At 53.7% G+C, this 16,619-nt stretch overlaps 1 protein-coding gene across 1 annotated transcript in view; it reads left to right on the top strand.

Moving 5' to 3' along the window:
- LOC140383519 (wings apart-like protein homolog) overlaps positions 1–12,335 on the top strand; it is a 35,336-nt gene extending 23,001 nt beyond the window's left edge. Inside the window, exons 9-21 of the mRNA XM_072465966.1 lie at positions 16–152; positions 6,808–6,919; positions 7,085–7,324; positions 8,466–8,577; positions 8,784–8,881; positions 8,957–9,033; positions 9,343–9,476; positions 9,687–9,802; positions 10,018–10,239; positions 10,354–10,591; positions 10,698–10,786; positions 11,085–11,180; positions 11,244–12,335. Coding sequence (XP_072322067.1) covers positions 16–152; positions 6,808–6,919; positions 7,085–7,324; positions 8,466–8,577; positions 8,784–8,881; positions 8,957–9,033; positions 9,343–9,476; positions 9,687–9,802; positions 10,018–10,239; positions 10,354–10,591; positions 10,698–10,786; positions 11,085–11,180; positions 11,244–11,309 — 1,737 coding nt within the window. The 3' untranslated portion in view covers positions 11,310–12,335. The remainder of the gene's footprint in view (positions 1–15; positions 153–6,807; positions 6,920–7,084; positions 7,325–8,465; positions 8,578–8,783; positions 8,882–8,956; positions 9,034–9,342; positions 9,477–9,686; positions 9,803–10,017; positions 10,240–10,353; positions 10,592–10,697; positions 10,787–11,084; positions 11,181–11,243) is intronic.
- The last annotated feature ends 4,284 nt before the right edge of the window (positions 12,336–16,619 follow it).

The raw sequence follows: 16,619 nt of genomic DNA, 5'->3' as shown, positions 1-16,619 counted from the left end.
ATGATGATGATGCAGCTGTACACGGTGGTGCAACACGTCAAACACTTCAACGATGTGGTGGAGTTTGGAGAAAATCAGGAATTCACCGACGACTTTGAATATTTGGCAACCGGACTGAAGACGGGACAACCTCTGAACACACGCTGCCTGAGGTAAGACCTGGACTGGACCCTCTGGAACTTTAACTATTAGTAACGTGACAACACACTGGCGCTCACTCGTGACGACACACTGACGCTCACTCGTGACGACACACTGACGCTCACTCGTGGCGACACACGTGGCGACACACGTGGCGACACACGTGACGACACACGTGGCGACACACTGGCGCTCACACGTGACGACACACGTGACGACACACGTGACGACACACTGGCGCTCACACGTGACGACACACGTGACGACACTTGTGACGACACACGGGCGCTCACACGTGACGACACTCGTGACGACACACGTGGCGACACACTGGCGCTCACACGTGACGACACTCGTGACGACACACGTGGCGACACACTGGCGCTCACACGTGACGACACACTGGCGCTCACACGTGACGACACACGTGTCGCTCACACGTGGCGACACACGTGGCGACACACGTGACGACACACGTGGCGACACACGTGGCGACACACGTGGCGACACACGTGGCGACACACTGGCGCTCACACGTGACGACACACGTGACGACACTCGTGACGACACACTGGCGCTCACACGTGACGACACACGTGACGACACTTGTGACGACACACGGGCGCTCACACGTGACGACACTCGTGACGACACACGTGGCGACACACTGGCGCTCACACGTGACGACACACTGGCGCTCACACGTGACGACACTCGTGACGACACACGTGGCGACACACTGGCGCTCACACGTGACGACACACTGGCGCTCACACGTGACGACACACGTGTCGCTCACACGTGGCGACACACGTGGCGACACACGTGACGACACACGTGGCGACACACGTGGCGACACACGTGGCGACACACTGGCGCTCACACGTGACGACACACGTGACGACACTCGTGACGACACACGTGACGACACACTGACGCTCACTCGTGACGACACACTGACGCTCACTCGTGACGACACACGTGACGACACTTGTGACGACACACGGGCGCTCACACGTGACGACACACGTGACGACACTCGTGACGACACTCGTGACGACACACGTGGCGACACACTGGCGCTCACACGTGACGACACACTGGCGCTCACACGTGACGACACACTGGCGCTCACACGTGACGACACACTGGCGCTCACACGTGACGACACTCGTGACGACACACGTGGCGACACACGTGACGACACACTGGCGCTCACACGTGACGACACACTGGCGCTCACACGTGTCGCCACACGTGTCGCCACGTGTCGCCACACGTGGCGACACACGTGGCGACACACGTGGCGACACACGTGACGACACACGTGGCGACACACGTGACGACACACGTGGCGACACACTGGCGCTCACACGTGACGACACACGTGACGACACTCGTGACGACACGCGTGACGACACACTGGCGCTCACACGTGACGACACTCGTGACGACACACGTGACGACACACTGGCGCTCACACGTGACGACACACTGACGCTCACTCGTGACGACACACTGGCGCTCACACGTGACGACACTCGTGACGACACTCGTGACGACACACTGGCGCTCACTCGTGACGACACACTGGCGCTCACACGTGACGACACTTGTGACGACACACGGGCGCTCACACGTGACGACACACGTGACGACACACGTGGCGACACTTGTGGCGACACACGGGCGCTCACACGTGACGACACACGTGACGACACACGTGGCGACACACGTGGCAACACACGTGGCGACACTCGTGACGACACACGTGGCGACACACGTGGCGACACACTGGCGCTCACACGTGACGACACACTGGCGCTCACACGTGACGACACACTGGCGCTCACACGTGACGACACTCGTGACGACACACGTGGCGACACACGTGGCGACACACTGGCGCTCACACGTGACGACACACTGGCGCTCACACGTGACGACACACTGGCGCTCACACGTGACGACACACTGGCGCTCACACGTGTCGCCACACGTGTCGCCACACGTGACGACACACGTGGCGACACACGTGGCGACACACGTGGCGACACACGTGGCGACACACGTGACGACACACGTGACGACACACGTGGCGACACACGTGGCGACACACGTGGCGACACACGTGGCGACACACGTGACGACACACGTGACGACACACGTGACGACACTCGTGACGACACACTGGCGCTCACACGTGACGACACACGTGACGACACACGTGACGACACACGTGACGACACACTGGCGCTCACACGTGACGACACACTGGCGCTCACACGTGACGACACACGTGACGACACACTGGCGCTCACACGTGACGACACACGTGACGACACACTGGCGCTCACACGTGACGACACACGTGGCGACACACGTGGCGACACACTGGCGCTCACACGTGACGACACACGTGACGACACGCTGGCGCTCACACGTGACGACACACTGGCGCTCACACGTGACGACACACTGGCGCTCACACGTGACGACACACGTGACGACACACTGGCGCTCACACGTGACGACACACTGGCGCTCACACGTGACGACACACGTGACGACACACGTGGCGCTCACACGTGACGACACACGTGAAGACACTCGTGACGACACTCGTGACGACACACGTGACGACACACTGGCGACACACGTGACGACACACTGGCGCTCACACGTGACGACACACTGGCGCTCACACGTGACGACACACTGGCGCTCACACGTGACGACACACGTGACGACACACGTGACGACACACTGGCGCTCACACGTGACGACACACGTGGCGACACACGTGGCGACACTCGTGACGACACACGTGGCGACACACGTGGCGACACACTGGCGCTCACACGTGACGACACACTGGCGCTCACACGTGACGACACACTGGCGCTCACACGTGACGACACTCGTGACGACACACGTGGCGACACACTGGCGCTCACACGTGACGACACACGTGACGACACACTGGCGCTCACACGTGACGACACACGTGGCGACACACGTGGCGACACTCGTGACGACACACGTGGCGACACACGTGGCGACACACTGGCGCTCACACGTGACGACACACTGGCGCTCACACGTGACGACACTCGTGACGACACACGTGGCGACACACGTGACGACACACTGGCGCTCACACGTGACGACACACGTGACGACACACGTGGCGACACACGTGGCGACACACGTGGCGACACACGTGGCGACACACGTGGCGACACACGTGGCGACACACGTGACGACACACGTGACGACACACTGGCGCTCACACGTGACGACACACGTGACGACACACGTGGCGCTCACACGTGACGACACACGTGACGACACACGTGGCGACACACGTGACGACACACGTGGCGACACTCGTGACGACACTCGTGACGACACTCGTGACGACACACGTGACGACACACTGGCGCTCACACGTGACGACACACGTGACGACACACTGGCGCTCACACGTGACGACACACTGGCGCTCACACGTGACGACACACTGGCGCTCACACGTGACGACACACGTGAAGACACTCGTGACGACACTCGTGACGACACACGTGACGACACACTGGCGCTCACACATGACGACACACGTGACGACACACGTGGCGACACACGTGGCGACACACGTGACGACACACGTGGCGACACACGTGACGACACACTGGCGCTCACACGTGACGACACACGTGGCGCTCACACGTGACGACACACTGGCGCTCACACGTGACGACACACTGGCGCTCACACGTGACGACACACGTGACGACACACTGGCGCTCACACGTGACGACACACTGGCGCTCACACGTGACGACACACGTGACGACACACGTGGCGCTCACACGTGACGACACACGTGACGACACACGTGGCGACACACGTGGCGACACACGTGGCGACACACGTGGCGACACACGTGACGACACACGTGACGACACACTGGCGCTCACACGTGACGACACACGTGACGACACACTGGCGCTCACACGTGACGACACACTGGCGCTCACACGTGACGACACTCGTGACGACACACGTGACGACACACGTGACGACACACGTGACGACACACTGGCGCTCACACGTGACGACACACTGGCGCTCACACGTGACGACACACGTGACGACACACTGGCGCTCACACGTGACGACACACTGGCGCTCACACGTGACGACACACTGGCGCTCACACGTGACGACACACGTGACGACACACTGGCGCTCACACGTGACGACACACGTGGCGCTCACACTGGCGCTCACTCGTGACGACACACGTGACGAAACACGTGACGAAACACGTGACGACACACGTGACGACACACGTGACGACACACTGGCGCTCACACGTGACGACACACGTGACGACACACGTGGTGCTCACACGTGACGACACACGTGACGACACACGTGACGACACACGTGACGACACACGTGACGACACACGTGACGACACTGGCGCTCACTCGTGACGACACACGTGACGACACACGTGACGACACACTGGCGCTCACTCGTGACGACACACGTGACGACACACGTGACGACACACGTGACGACACACGTGACGACACACTGGCGCTCACTCGTGACAACACACGTGACCACACACGTGACGACACACGTGGCGCTCACACGTGACGACACTTGTGACGACACACGTGACGACACTGGCGCTCACTCGTGACGACACACGTGACGACACATGTGACGACACACGTGACGACACACGTGGCGCTCACACGTGGCGCTCACACGTGGCGCTCACACGTGGCGCTCACACGTGGCGCTCACACGTGGCGCTCACACGTGGCGCTCACACGTGGCGCTCACACGTGACGACACACGTGACGACACACGTGACGACACGCGTGACGACACGCGTGACGACACGCGTGACGACACGCGTGACGACACGCGTGACGACACGCGTGACGACACGCGTGACGACACGCGTGACGACACGCGTGACGACACGCGTGACGACACGCGTGACGACACTGGCGCTCACTCGTGACGACACACGTGACCACACACGTGACGACACACGTGGCGCTCACACGTGGCGCTCACACGTGACGACACTTGTGACGACACACGTGACGACACTGGCGCTCACTCGTGACGACACACGTGACGACACATGTGACGACACACGTGACGACACACGTGGCGCTCACACGTGGCGCTCACACGTGGCGCTCACACGTGACGACACACGTGACGACACACTGGCGCTCACTCGTGACAACACACGTGACCACACACGTGACAACACACGTGGCGCTCACACGTGACGACACTTGTGACGACACACGTGACGACACTGGCGCTCACTCGTGACGACACACGTGACGACACATGTGACGACACACGTGGCGCTCACACGTGGCGCTCACACGTGGCGCTCACACGTGGCGCTCACACGTGGCGCTCACACGTGGCGCTCACACGTGGCGCTCACACGTGACGACACACGTGACGACACACGTGACGACACACGTGACGACACACGTGACGACACTGGCGCTCACTCGTGACGACACACGTGACGACACACGTGACGACACTGGCGCTCACTCGTGACGACACACGTGACGACACACGTGACGACACACTGGCGCTCACTCGTGACGACACACGTGACGACACACGTGACGACACACGTGACGACACACGTGACGACACACGTGACGACACACGTGACGACACAGGCGCTCACTCGTGACGACACACGTGACGACACACGTGACGACACACGTGACGACACACGTGACGACACACTGGCGCTCACTCGTGACGACACACGTGACGACACACGTGACTACACACGTGACGACACACGTGACGACACACGTGACGACACACGTGACGACACACGTGACACTGGCGCTCACTCGTGACGACACATGTGACGACACACGTGACGACACACGTGACGACACACGTGGCGACACACGTGGCGACACACGTGACGACACACGTGACGACACACGTGACGACACACGTGACGACACACGTGACGACACACGTGACACTGGCGCTCACTCGTGACGACACACGTGACGACACACGTGACGACACACGTGACGACACACGTGACGACACACGTGACGACACACGTGACGACACACGTGACACTGGCGCTCACTCGTGACGACACATGTGACGACACACGTGACGACACACGTGGCGACACACGTGGCGACACACGTGACGACACACGTGACGACACACGTGACGACACACGTGACGACACACGTGACGACACACGTGACGACACACGTGGCGCTCACACGTGACGACACACGTGGCGCTCACACGTGACGACACACGTGACGACACACGTGACGACACACGTGACGACACACGTGACGACACACGTGACGACACTGGCGCTCACACGTGACGACACACGTGACGACACAAGTGACGACACACGTGACGACACACGTGACGACACACGCGACGACACACGTGACGACACACTGGCGCTCACTCGTGACAACACACGTGACGACACACGTGACGACACACGTGACGACACACGTGACGACACACGTGACGACACACGTGACGACACACGTGACGACACACGTGACGACACACTGGCGCTCACACATGTGTTTGCTGCAGTGTGATCAGCCTGGCGACGCGCTGTGCCATGCCCAGCTTCAGGATGCACCTCAGAGCCAGAGGGAAAGTGGCCCAGGTCTTCAAGACGCTCATTGACGCCCCCCAGCACCAGGTCAGGAACTGCACCTGCCGATTGGGCTTCTGATTGGCTGTTGGAGATCTCCACACGCTTTAAAGCTGGAACACTTATTATTTATTCTGTGTACATTTGACATGTTACATTTGACTGGAGCGGCGTTGACAGTGTTTGCTTGTCCTGCTGGTCCCTGTGGTGCAGAACCTGTCCCTGTGCACGGCGGCGCTCATGTACATCCTCAGCAGAGACCGGCTCAACATGGACCTGGACCGCGCCTGTTTGGACCTGATGATCCGCCTCCTGGAGCTGGACCAGGACAAGATGGCGGCGGCGCTGGGCTCGTCGCAGCTCAGCCCCCGAGAGATCGCCAAGATCAAAGAGAAGATCCGGAAGCTGTGCGACACGGTGCACAACAAGCACCTGGACCTGCAGAACATCACGGTGAGTAACAAGCACCTGGACCTGCAGAACATCACGGTGAGTAACAAGCACCTGGACCTGCAGAACATCACGGTGAGTAACAAGCACCTGGACCTGCAGAACATCACGGTGAGTAACAAGCACCTGGACCTGCAGAACATCACGGTGAGTAACAACAAGCACCTGGACCTGCAGAACATCACGGTGAGTAACAAGCACCTGGACCTGCAGAACATCACGGTGAGTAACAACAAGCACCTGGACCTGCAGAACATCACGGTGAGTAACAAGCACCTGGACCTGCAGAACATCACGGTGAGTAACAACAAGCACCTGGACCTGCAGAACATCACGGTGAGTAACAAGCACCTGGACCTGCAGAACATCACGGTGAGTAACAAGCACCTGGACCTGCAGAACATCACGGTGAGTAACAACAAGCACCTGGACCTGCAGAACATCACGGTGAGTAACAAGCACCTGGACCTGCAGAACATCACGGTGAGTAACAACAAGCACCTGGACCTGCAGAACATCACGGTGAGTAACAAGCACCTGGACCTGCAGAACATCACGGTGAGTAACAACAAGCACCTGGACCTGCAGAACATCACGGTGAGTAACAAGCACCTGGACCTGCAGAACATCACGGTGAGTAACAAGCACCTGGACCTGCAGAACATCACGGTGAGTAACAAGCACCTGGACCTGCAGAACATCACGGTGAGTAACAAGCACCTGGACCTGCAGAACATCACGGTGAGTAACAACAAGCACCTGGACCTGCAGAACATCACGGTGAGTAACAAGCACCTGGACCTGCAGAACATCACGGTGAGTAACAACAAGCACCTGGACCTGCAGAACATCACGGTGAGTAACAACAAGCACCTGGACCTGCAGAACATCACGGTGAGCAGCGGGTCACTGCTGTGGGTGCCATCTATGGGCAGCCGAGGGAATGACACGTTTGAGAGACTCCTTGTAAATGAAGCCACGCAGTTGTCCTGAGGGTGATGCGAGTCAGAAAGTCTCAACCTGTGGAGATGATCGATGGAAGCTCCTCAGAGCCACGTCTCCTCATGGTTCTCCTCATGGTTCTCCTCATGGTTCTCCTCATGGTTCTCCTCATGGTTCTATTGTGACCTTTGTGTCTCCTCAGACTGGACACTTGGCCATGGAGACTCTTCTGTCCCTCACGTCCAAACGGGCAGGAGACTGGTTCAAGGAGGAGCTGCGTCTGCTCGGAGGACTCGACCACATCGTGGACAAAGGTGAGCGGACCGGTGTGCAGCGGTAACCATGACGACCACCTTCTTCCTCTTCTTCCGCTTCCTCTTCTTCCTCTTCCTCGAGCTAAACCAAAATGGAGGAGTGGAGAAAGAGTGGGACGTTCTCTTGAGCACAGTTTGTCCTCAAAGAGCTCTCCAGGACCAGAAGAGTCCGATGTTCATGTCCTTCTCACTTGTGTCTGCTCCAGTGAAAGAGTGTGTGGAGCACCTGAAGCAGGAGGAGGACGAGGAGCAGCTGGTGTCGTCTCTGTGGGGAGCAGAGCGCTGTCTGCGAGTGCTGGAGAGCGTGAGTCTTGAACTCTTCTGACCACAGCCTGACCACAGAGAGCTTCAGCTGTGTCATGGTGTGTGGCTTTTACAGGTGACGGTCCACAACCAGGAGAACCAGGGCTACCTCATCGCGTACAAGGACTCCTCACTCATCGTCTCCTCCGCCAAGTAAGACCTGATGCTCCTGCTTTCTGGTCCTGGTCCTGGGAGCCCTTTGGAGAGCCCTTTGGAGAGCCCTTTGGAGAGCCCTTTGGAGAGCCCTTTGGAGAGCCCTTTGGAGAGCCCTTTGGAGAGCCCTTTGGAGAGCCCTTTGGAGAGCCCTTTGGAGAGCCCTTTGGAGAGCCCTTTGGAGAGCCCTTTAGAGAGCCCTCTAGAGAGCCCTCTAGAGAGCCCTCTAGAGAGCCCTCTAACCTCAACATCAACCTGGCGGGTTGATGGCGGGTTGATGGCGGGTTGATGGCGGTCTTGTGTCTCCAGAGCTCTGAGCAGGTGTGAGCAGATGATCCAGACGTACAGCAGAGAAAGCAGCTCCCAGAGAAGTGTGGCCAAAGCCGTCCAGGACTGTATGAGGGCCATCATCGGGGTCCTGCTCAACCTGACGCACGACAACGGTGAGAGCCAGAGGGGACGGGAGAGGGGGACGGGAGAGGGGGAGACGGGAGAGGGACTAAAACGGGTCTAAACAAAAATCAAACCGTTTAAAAACTAAACTACATTTAAACCAAGGACTAAACCCAATTCACACAAAAAAGGACTAAAGCAGGAACTAAAGCAGACCAAATCAGACAGAGCTTTAACCGCGGTGCGTCTGGTGCTTTCAGAGTGGGGCAGCACGAAGACTGGCGAGCAGGACGAGCTCATCACCACGGCGCTCAACTGCGTCCTGAAGGTGCCTCAGTTTCTGCCGCAGGAGCAGAGGTTCGACATCCGAGTTCTGGTGAGTCCCACGCGAGCCCCGGGACGTCCTCACGGGTCTGAACGTGTCCGCACGGGTCTGAACGTGTCCGCACGGGTCTGAACGTGTCCGCACGGGTCTGAACGTGTCCGCACGGGTCTGAACGTGTCCGCACGGGTCTGAACGTGTCCGCACGGGTCTGAACGTGTCCGCACGGGTCTGAAGTCTGAACGTGTCCGCACGGGTCTGCTCCTTAGGGTCTGGGTCTGCTGATCAACCTGGTGGAGTACAGCGCCAGGAACAGGTACGCTCTGATGGAGATGGACCTGGAGGCCGGGCCGTGCGAGACCACCGTGATCCAGGGTCCCAACGTGATCCAGGGTCCCAACGTGATCCAGGGTCCCAACGTGATCCAGGGTCCCAACTACCAAGACATGGTCCAGACCGGGACTATGAGCGCCATCGCGGCCCTCGTCCAGGTCCGTCAGCTATGCCCATTATTGAGCCACGTTCTACCACATGTCACCATTTTTAAGAACCTCGTTTGATGTTCCCCGTCCCTCGTCCCGTCCCTTTCCCCGTCCCGTTCTCAGTTCTTCCTCCAGAGGGAACGCGCCGCGGTGTTGGCCGAGGCGCAGACCGATGACCTCATCAAGGAGCCGCCCAAAGCGCCCCTGGACAAAAGCGGCGAGTGGAAGGAGACAAGCGGCGAGATCCAGTGGGTCGCCAACGACAACGCTAATGACAACGCCAATGACAACGCCAACGTCCCCGAGAAGCTGGAGAAGAAGAAGGAAGAGGAGGAGGACGAGGGGCTGGACCTCAACAAAGGTGAGTTCACTTCTTTATCTGACCAAAGTGCACTGTTAGCATGCTAGCTGTTGTTAGCGTTACCGTGACAGCACACTTTCTGAAGAGTGTGTGTGTGTGTGTGTAGCTCTGCAGCACGCAGGGAAGCACATGGAGGACAGCATCGTGGCCTCGTACACTGCACTGCTGCTGGGCTGCCTCTGCCAGGGAAGTCCTGTGAGTATCCAACTCTTGACCCCTCACCCTGACCTTCACCCTGACCTTCACCCTGACCTTCACCCTGACCCTCACCCTGACCTTAACCCTGACCTTCACCCTGACCTTCACCCTGACCCTCAACCTGACCCTCACCCTGACCCTCACCCTGACCTTCACCCTGACCTTCAACCTGACCTTCAACCTGACCCTCACCCTGACCTTCACCCTGACCTTCACCCTGACCTTCACCCTGACCTTCACCCTGACCTTCAACCTGACCTTCAACCTGACCCTCATGCCCTCCGTTCCCCTGTAGATGAATGTGACCTCGGTGCGGGACAACCTGCCCAAAGGAGACTTCTCCATAATGACTGAGATGCTGAAGAAGTTCCTGAACTTCATGAACCTCACGGTGAGTGACCTTTGACCTTTGATGCGCGTTAGAGAACTTAGAGCTGTGTGTGCTGTTTTCCAGTGCGACGTCGGCACCACGGGTCAGAAGTCCATCTCCAGGATCATCGACTACCTGGAGCACTGCTGAGGACACGCCCTCACTCCTGGAGCCCTGCGGAGGACACGCCCTCACTCCTGGAGCCCTGCTGAGGACACGCCCTCACTCCTGGAGCACTGCTGAGGACACGCCCTCACTCCTGGAGCCCTGCTGAGGACACGCCCTCACTCCTGGAGCCCTGCTGAGGACACGCCCTCACTCCTGGAGCACTGCTGAGGACACGCCCTCACTCCTGGAGCACTGCTGAGGACACGCCCTCACTCCTGGAGCACTGCTGAGGACACGCCCTCACTCCTGGAGCACTGCTGAGGACACGCCCTCACTCCTGGAGCACTGCTGAGGACACGCCCTCACTCCTGGAGCACTGCTGAGGACACGCCCTCACTCCTGGAGCACTGCTGAGGACACGCCCTCACTCCTGGAGCACTGCTGAGGACACGCCCTCACTCCTGGAGCACTGCTGAGGACACGCCCTCACTCCTGGAGCACTGCTGAGGACACGCCCTCACTCCAGATGCTCTGCTGAGGACACGCCCTCACTCCAGATGCTCTGCTGAGGACACGCCCTCACTCCAGATGCTCTGCTGAGGACACGCCCTCACTCCAGGTGCTCTTTTGAGGACACGCCCTCACTCCAGGTGCAGCACGTTTGAGTTTAGTTCCGTTTCCGTGGCGACACCGTGAGCTACAGAGAAGGTTCTCGTCCATTGAACCTGATGAACTGTGAAAACACCTCTAAAATCCACCGTTTAGTTTTGATCCAAATCTGTTTATTTTTGGACGAACATTGGAACTTTAATGTGTTTATTTCGGTGCCAAAATGTGACGATGGAAGAAACGTCATCTTTTGGTTTGGTTCAGGTCAAGTTTCGGCGCGTTCGTTTTTTTATTTCCTCTTAATTCTTCACACTCCTCGTTAGACGTTTACAAAGCTTTACGCTCGGCTTGTGTACATAGTTTCTCTGTAAATAAAGGTGTTGTTGGTCTGGACACAGGGGCTGCTCTTTGCACCGGACTTGTACATAATTTTAAAGTAATAAAAAATTGCTACTTTCAGTATTTTCTGGTGTGAACTTTATTGGTTTTGTGCATTTATTTAGCACTCGGAATATTATTCTTGAGCGTCTGCTTATGTCATAAACAGAAACTAGATGTTCTTGTATTTTAAGATTGTAGGATTTTTGAGGCGTTTGACCTCTTTACGATCGCTGTTCACGTCTTAGGGGCTGTTGCGTTTGACATTTTTACATACTCTACTTTTTTCAGTGTTTGCAAAAGTAAATTGCTAATGCTAATGCTAAAGGTTTCCCCTATGAAGATGCAAAGTGTCAAGTAACGAGGTTCAAGTGAATACAGAGGGAGGAGCCAGAGCTGCTCCCAAGAAGTGAGAAGGTTCCAGAGTTAGCGAGAAGGTTCCAGAGTTAGTGAGAATACCAGAGTTAGTGAGAATACCAGAGTTAGTGAGAACACCAGAGTTAGTGAGAACACCAGAGTTAGTGAGAATACCAGAGTTAGTGAGAATACCAGAGTTAGTGAGAATACCAGAGTTAGTGAGAAGGTTCCAGAGTTAGTGAGAATACCAGAGTTAGTGAGAATACCAGAGTTAGTGAGAATACCAGAGTTAGTGAGAATACCGCTCAGACTCAACAGAAGAGAAAGGATCAGGATGGTGGTCTCTTGACCTCGCCCAGTCTCCTAGATGCACGGCTGCTAAGCAACGACATCAGTGGAAAGACTAAAGACTAAAGCCTAAAGACTAAAGACTAAAGACTAAAGACTAAAGCCTAAAGACTAAAGACTAAAGCCTAAAGACTAAAGACTAAAGACTAAAGCTGAACGACGGAAGCACCGAACATCAAAGAAGGAGAAGAAGAGTCAGTCCTGGAATGAAGCCGCTCGGACTCTGAAACATGAAGTCTAAAGAATAAAGTCTGGCAGTGACACTTGGATACAACCGCCACAAAACAACAACAACAACAACAACAACAACCGCCACAAAACAACAACAACAACCGCCACAAAACAACAACAACAACAACAACCGCCACAAAACAACAACAACAACAACCGCCACAAAACAACAACAACAACAACCGCCACAAAACAACAACAGGAAATATAGCCGCAAGCGACAATGATCGGCCCTCGCCACGCCGCAAGAGGAGGGGGCGTGGCTAACGCGCCCCAATTCTCCTTTTATTACGCCTACTGCTGAATCTGTGACGCTGTCACATCTTCTCCCCTTTGTTTTACCATCAAAAAGCAATTTTATTTTGAATTCTTGGCAAAATGTGCGGCTCTGCCGCACAGACACCGTGACTCTTTGAATAAAAATGTGTTTAACTTTTGATGGTCCTGAAGATGAGTCTCACCAAATTTCAGGTTAATAGGGCTGACGCCCTAAGAGGAGTTCATGAAAGTCTAAAGTGTAAACATGTTCTGGCGATTTCCCCATTGGAATAACATGGGAGGATTCGGTCATCGTTACGGCAACGCCATAACAATTATGACATGAGTCATTGACTTTTTTGATGGGGCCAAAATTGAGTTTTGTGTCAAATTTCGGAAAACTAAACATTTAATTTCCATATAAAATCTGTAGGGGGCGCTGTGGCTCCAAATTAATTTATTTCATTTCAAGTAGGTTTAGGGCAAAGAGTTTAACAACTGATTCTAATTTGATGCAATTCGGACTTTATCCGCGCAAACGGCAGAAATGTTAAATTTGGGAGATTTCTTAAATTCTTGCTACAGTTTGAGGCTTCGCCCAAACCCACAGAAACTGTGACAGGGTCAAAGTCATTTGAATAACTTTTGATGTCCCACTCCTCAGTACCATTTTCACCAAATTTCAGCTTTTTAGAGCCAACGCCCTGAGGGGGAGGAGTTTGTAAAAGTACAACGTTTGGAAAAACTCCCAAGTCATAATTAGCCATTTTTGAAGCAATATGGCCGACATTTGGTTGGGTGGACGGCGTTGCCGTAATAATATTTGTTACTTCTCTTGTCACGATCTACCTCTGCGCCAAATTTCATGATTCTACGATAAGATTTTTTTTGGGTCATTTTCTATCTTAATGCATTTCTGGTACATTTGGGGGCGCTAACGAGCACATTCTTTTATTATAGAAAAAGGAAATAGCCAGCATGTAGAGGCACGATTATTAGAGGTGTGAACATTTTAGTGACTTTTCATCAATATCACTGGGTGAAAAATAGGGGGGTTGGTCCCGAGAAGAAGAAGAAGAAGAAGAAGAAGAAGAAGAAGAAGAAGAAGAAGAAGAAGAAGAAGAAGAAGAAGAAGAAGAAGAAGAAGAAGAAGAAGAAGAAGAAGAAGAAGAAGAAGAAGAAGAAGAAGAAGAAGAAGAAGAAGAAGAAGAAGAAGAAGAAGAAGAAGAAGAAGAAGAAGAAGAAGAAGAAGAAGAAGAAGAAGAAGAAGAAGAAGAAGAAGAAGAAGAAGAAGAAGAAGAAGAAGAAGAAGAAGAAGAAGAAGAAGAAGAAGAAGAAGAAGAAGAAGAAGAAGAAGAAGAAGAAGAAGAAGAAGAAGAAGAAGAAGAAGAAGAAGAAGAAGAAGAAGAAGAAGAAGAAGAAGAAGAAGAAGAAGAAGAAGAAGAAGAAGAAGAAGAAGAAGAAGAAGAAGAAGAAGAAGAAGAAGAAGAAGAAGAAGAAGAAGAAGAATAATATTCCGAGGCGAAAACAATGTTTCCCATTTTTCAAATATCATAAACTATACACCTCATGGTGTGGGTCCCTGGTCACTGACGGGTACTTTCGATAATTTTGAATGGGCTCCGCCCACTTTGTGCTTTTGGCCCTCTAAACAGTAATAATGTTAAATTTTTGCATTACATGTTTATATGAACGGAACATGCAAGAGATGGAACGTATTCGTGAGCTAATTAAGCGCAAATGAGTACTTTATATGTGCTCGTTTAGAGTGCACTTTTGCACGGGCTTCGCCCATTTACAACGGTAATGTTCCATTTTCCTACAACTAATTAGTATGCACGGGGCGTGCGTGAGGAGGAGTGCGTTAGTGAGTGTTTGGAAGTGGGCGAGCGCTTCAAGAACAAGGCTCATTTAGATCCTAATCTGAGCTCAGCTGTTGGTGACACTGATGAGCCTCAGAAACAAATCCAGTTGATGAACAAGTGAATTCTGTCACAGATTTGAGCAGAGAACTCTGAGGAGGCGGAGCCAGAGAGAGGAGGAGGAGCCAGTGAGAGGAGGAGGAGCCAGTGAGAGGAGGAGGAGCCAGTGAGAGGAGGAGGAGCCAGTGAGAGGAGGAGGAGCCAGACGGCTTTACTTTACATCGTCTGAATCTAATGAACATTCAACAGAAACATGTTCATTACAGACTACACATGTAGTACTTTTACACACATGTAGTACTTTTACACACATGTAGTACTTTTACACACATGTACACACATGTAGTACTTTTACACACATGTAGTACTTTTACACACATGTACACACATGTAGTACTTTTACACACATGTAGTACTTTTACACACATGTACACACATGTAGTACTTTTACACACATGTACACACATGTAGTACTTTTACACACATGTAGTACTTTTACACACATGTACACACATGTAGTACTTTTACACACATGTACACACATGTAGTACTTTTACACACATGTACACACATGTAGTACTTTTACACACATGTACACACATGTAGTACTTTTACACACATGTACACACATGTAGTACTTTTACACACATGTACACACATGTAGTACTTTTACACACATGTACACACATGTAGTACTTTTACACACATGTACACACATGTAGTACTTTTACACACATGTACACACATGTAGTACTTTTACACACATGTACACACATGTAGTACTTTTGCACACATGTACACACATGTAGTACTTTTACACACATGTACACACATGTAGTACTTTTACACACATGTACACACATGTAGTACTTTTACACACATGTACACACATGTAGTACTTTTACACACATGTACACACATGTAGTACTTTTACACACATGTACACACATGTAGTACTTTTACACACATGTACACACATGTAGTACTTTTACACACATGTAGTACTTTTACACACATGTACACACATGTAGTACTTTTACACACATGTACACACATGTAGTACTTTTACACACATGTAGTACTTTTACACACATGTAGTACTTTTACACACATGTAGTACTCTTACACACATGTAGTACTCTTACACACATGTAGTACTCTTACACACATGTAGTACTCTTACACACATGTAGTACTCTTACACACATGTAGTACTCTTACACACATGTAGTACTTTTATTATTTCAAT

The sequence above is a fragment of the Eucyclogobius newberryi genome, unplaced genomic scaffold (genome assembly GCF_026437365.1).
Source record: "Eucyclogobius newberryi isolate DKJ021-1_F unplaced genomic scaffold, fEucNew1.0.hap1 SCAF_52, whole genome shotgun sequence".
Lineage (NCBI taxonomy): Eukaryota > Metazoa > Chordata > Actinopteri > Gobiiformes > Gobiidae > Eucyclogobius > Eucyclogobius newberryi.
Note: the sequence above shows the minus strand (reverse complement) of the source record. Positions and strands in the feature narration are given on the sequence as shown.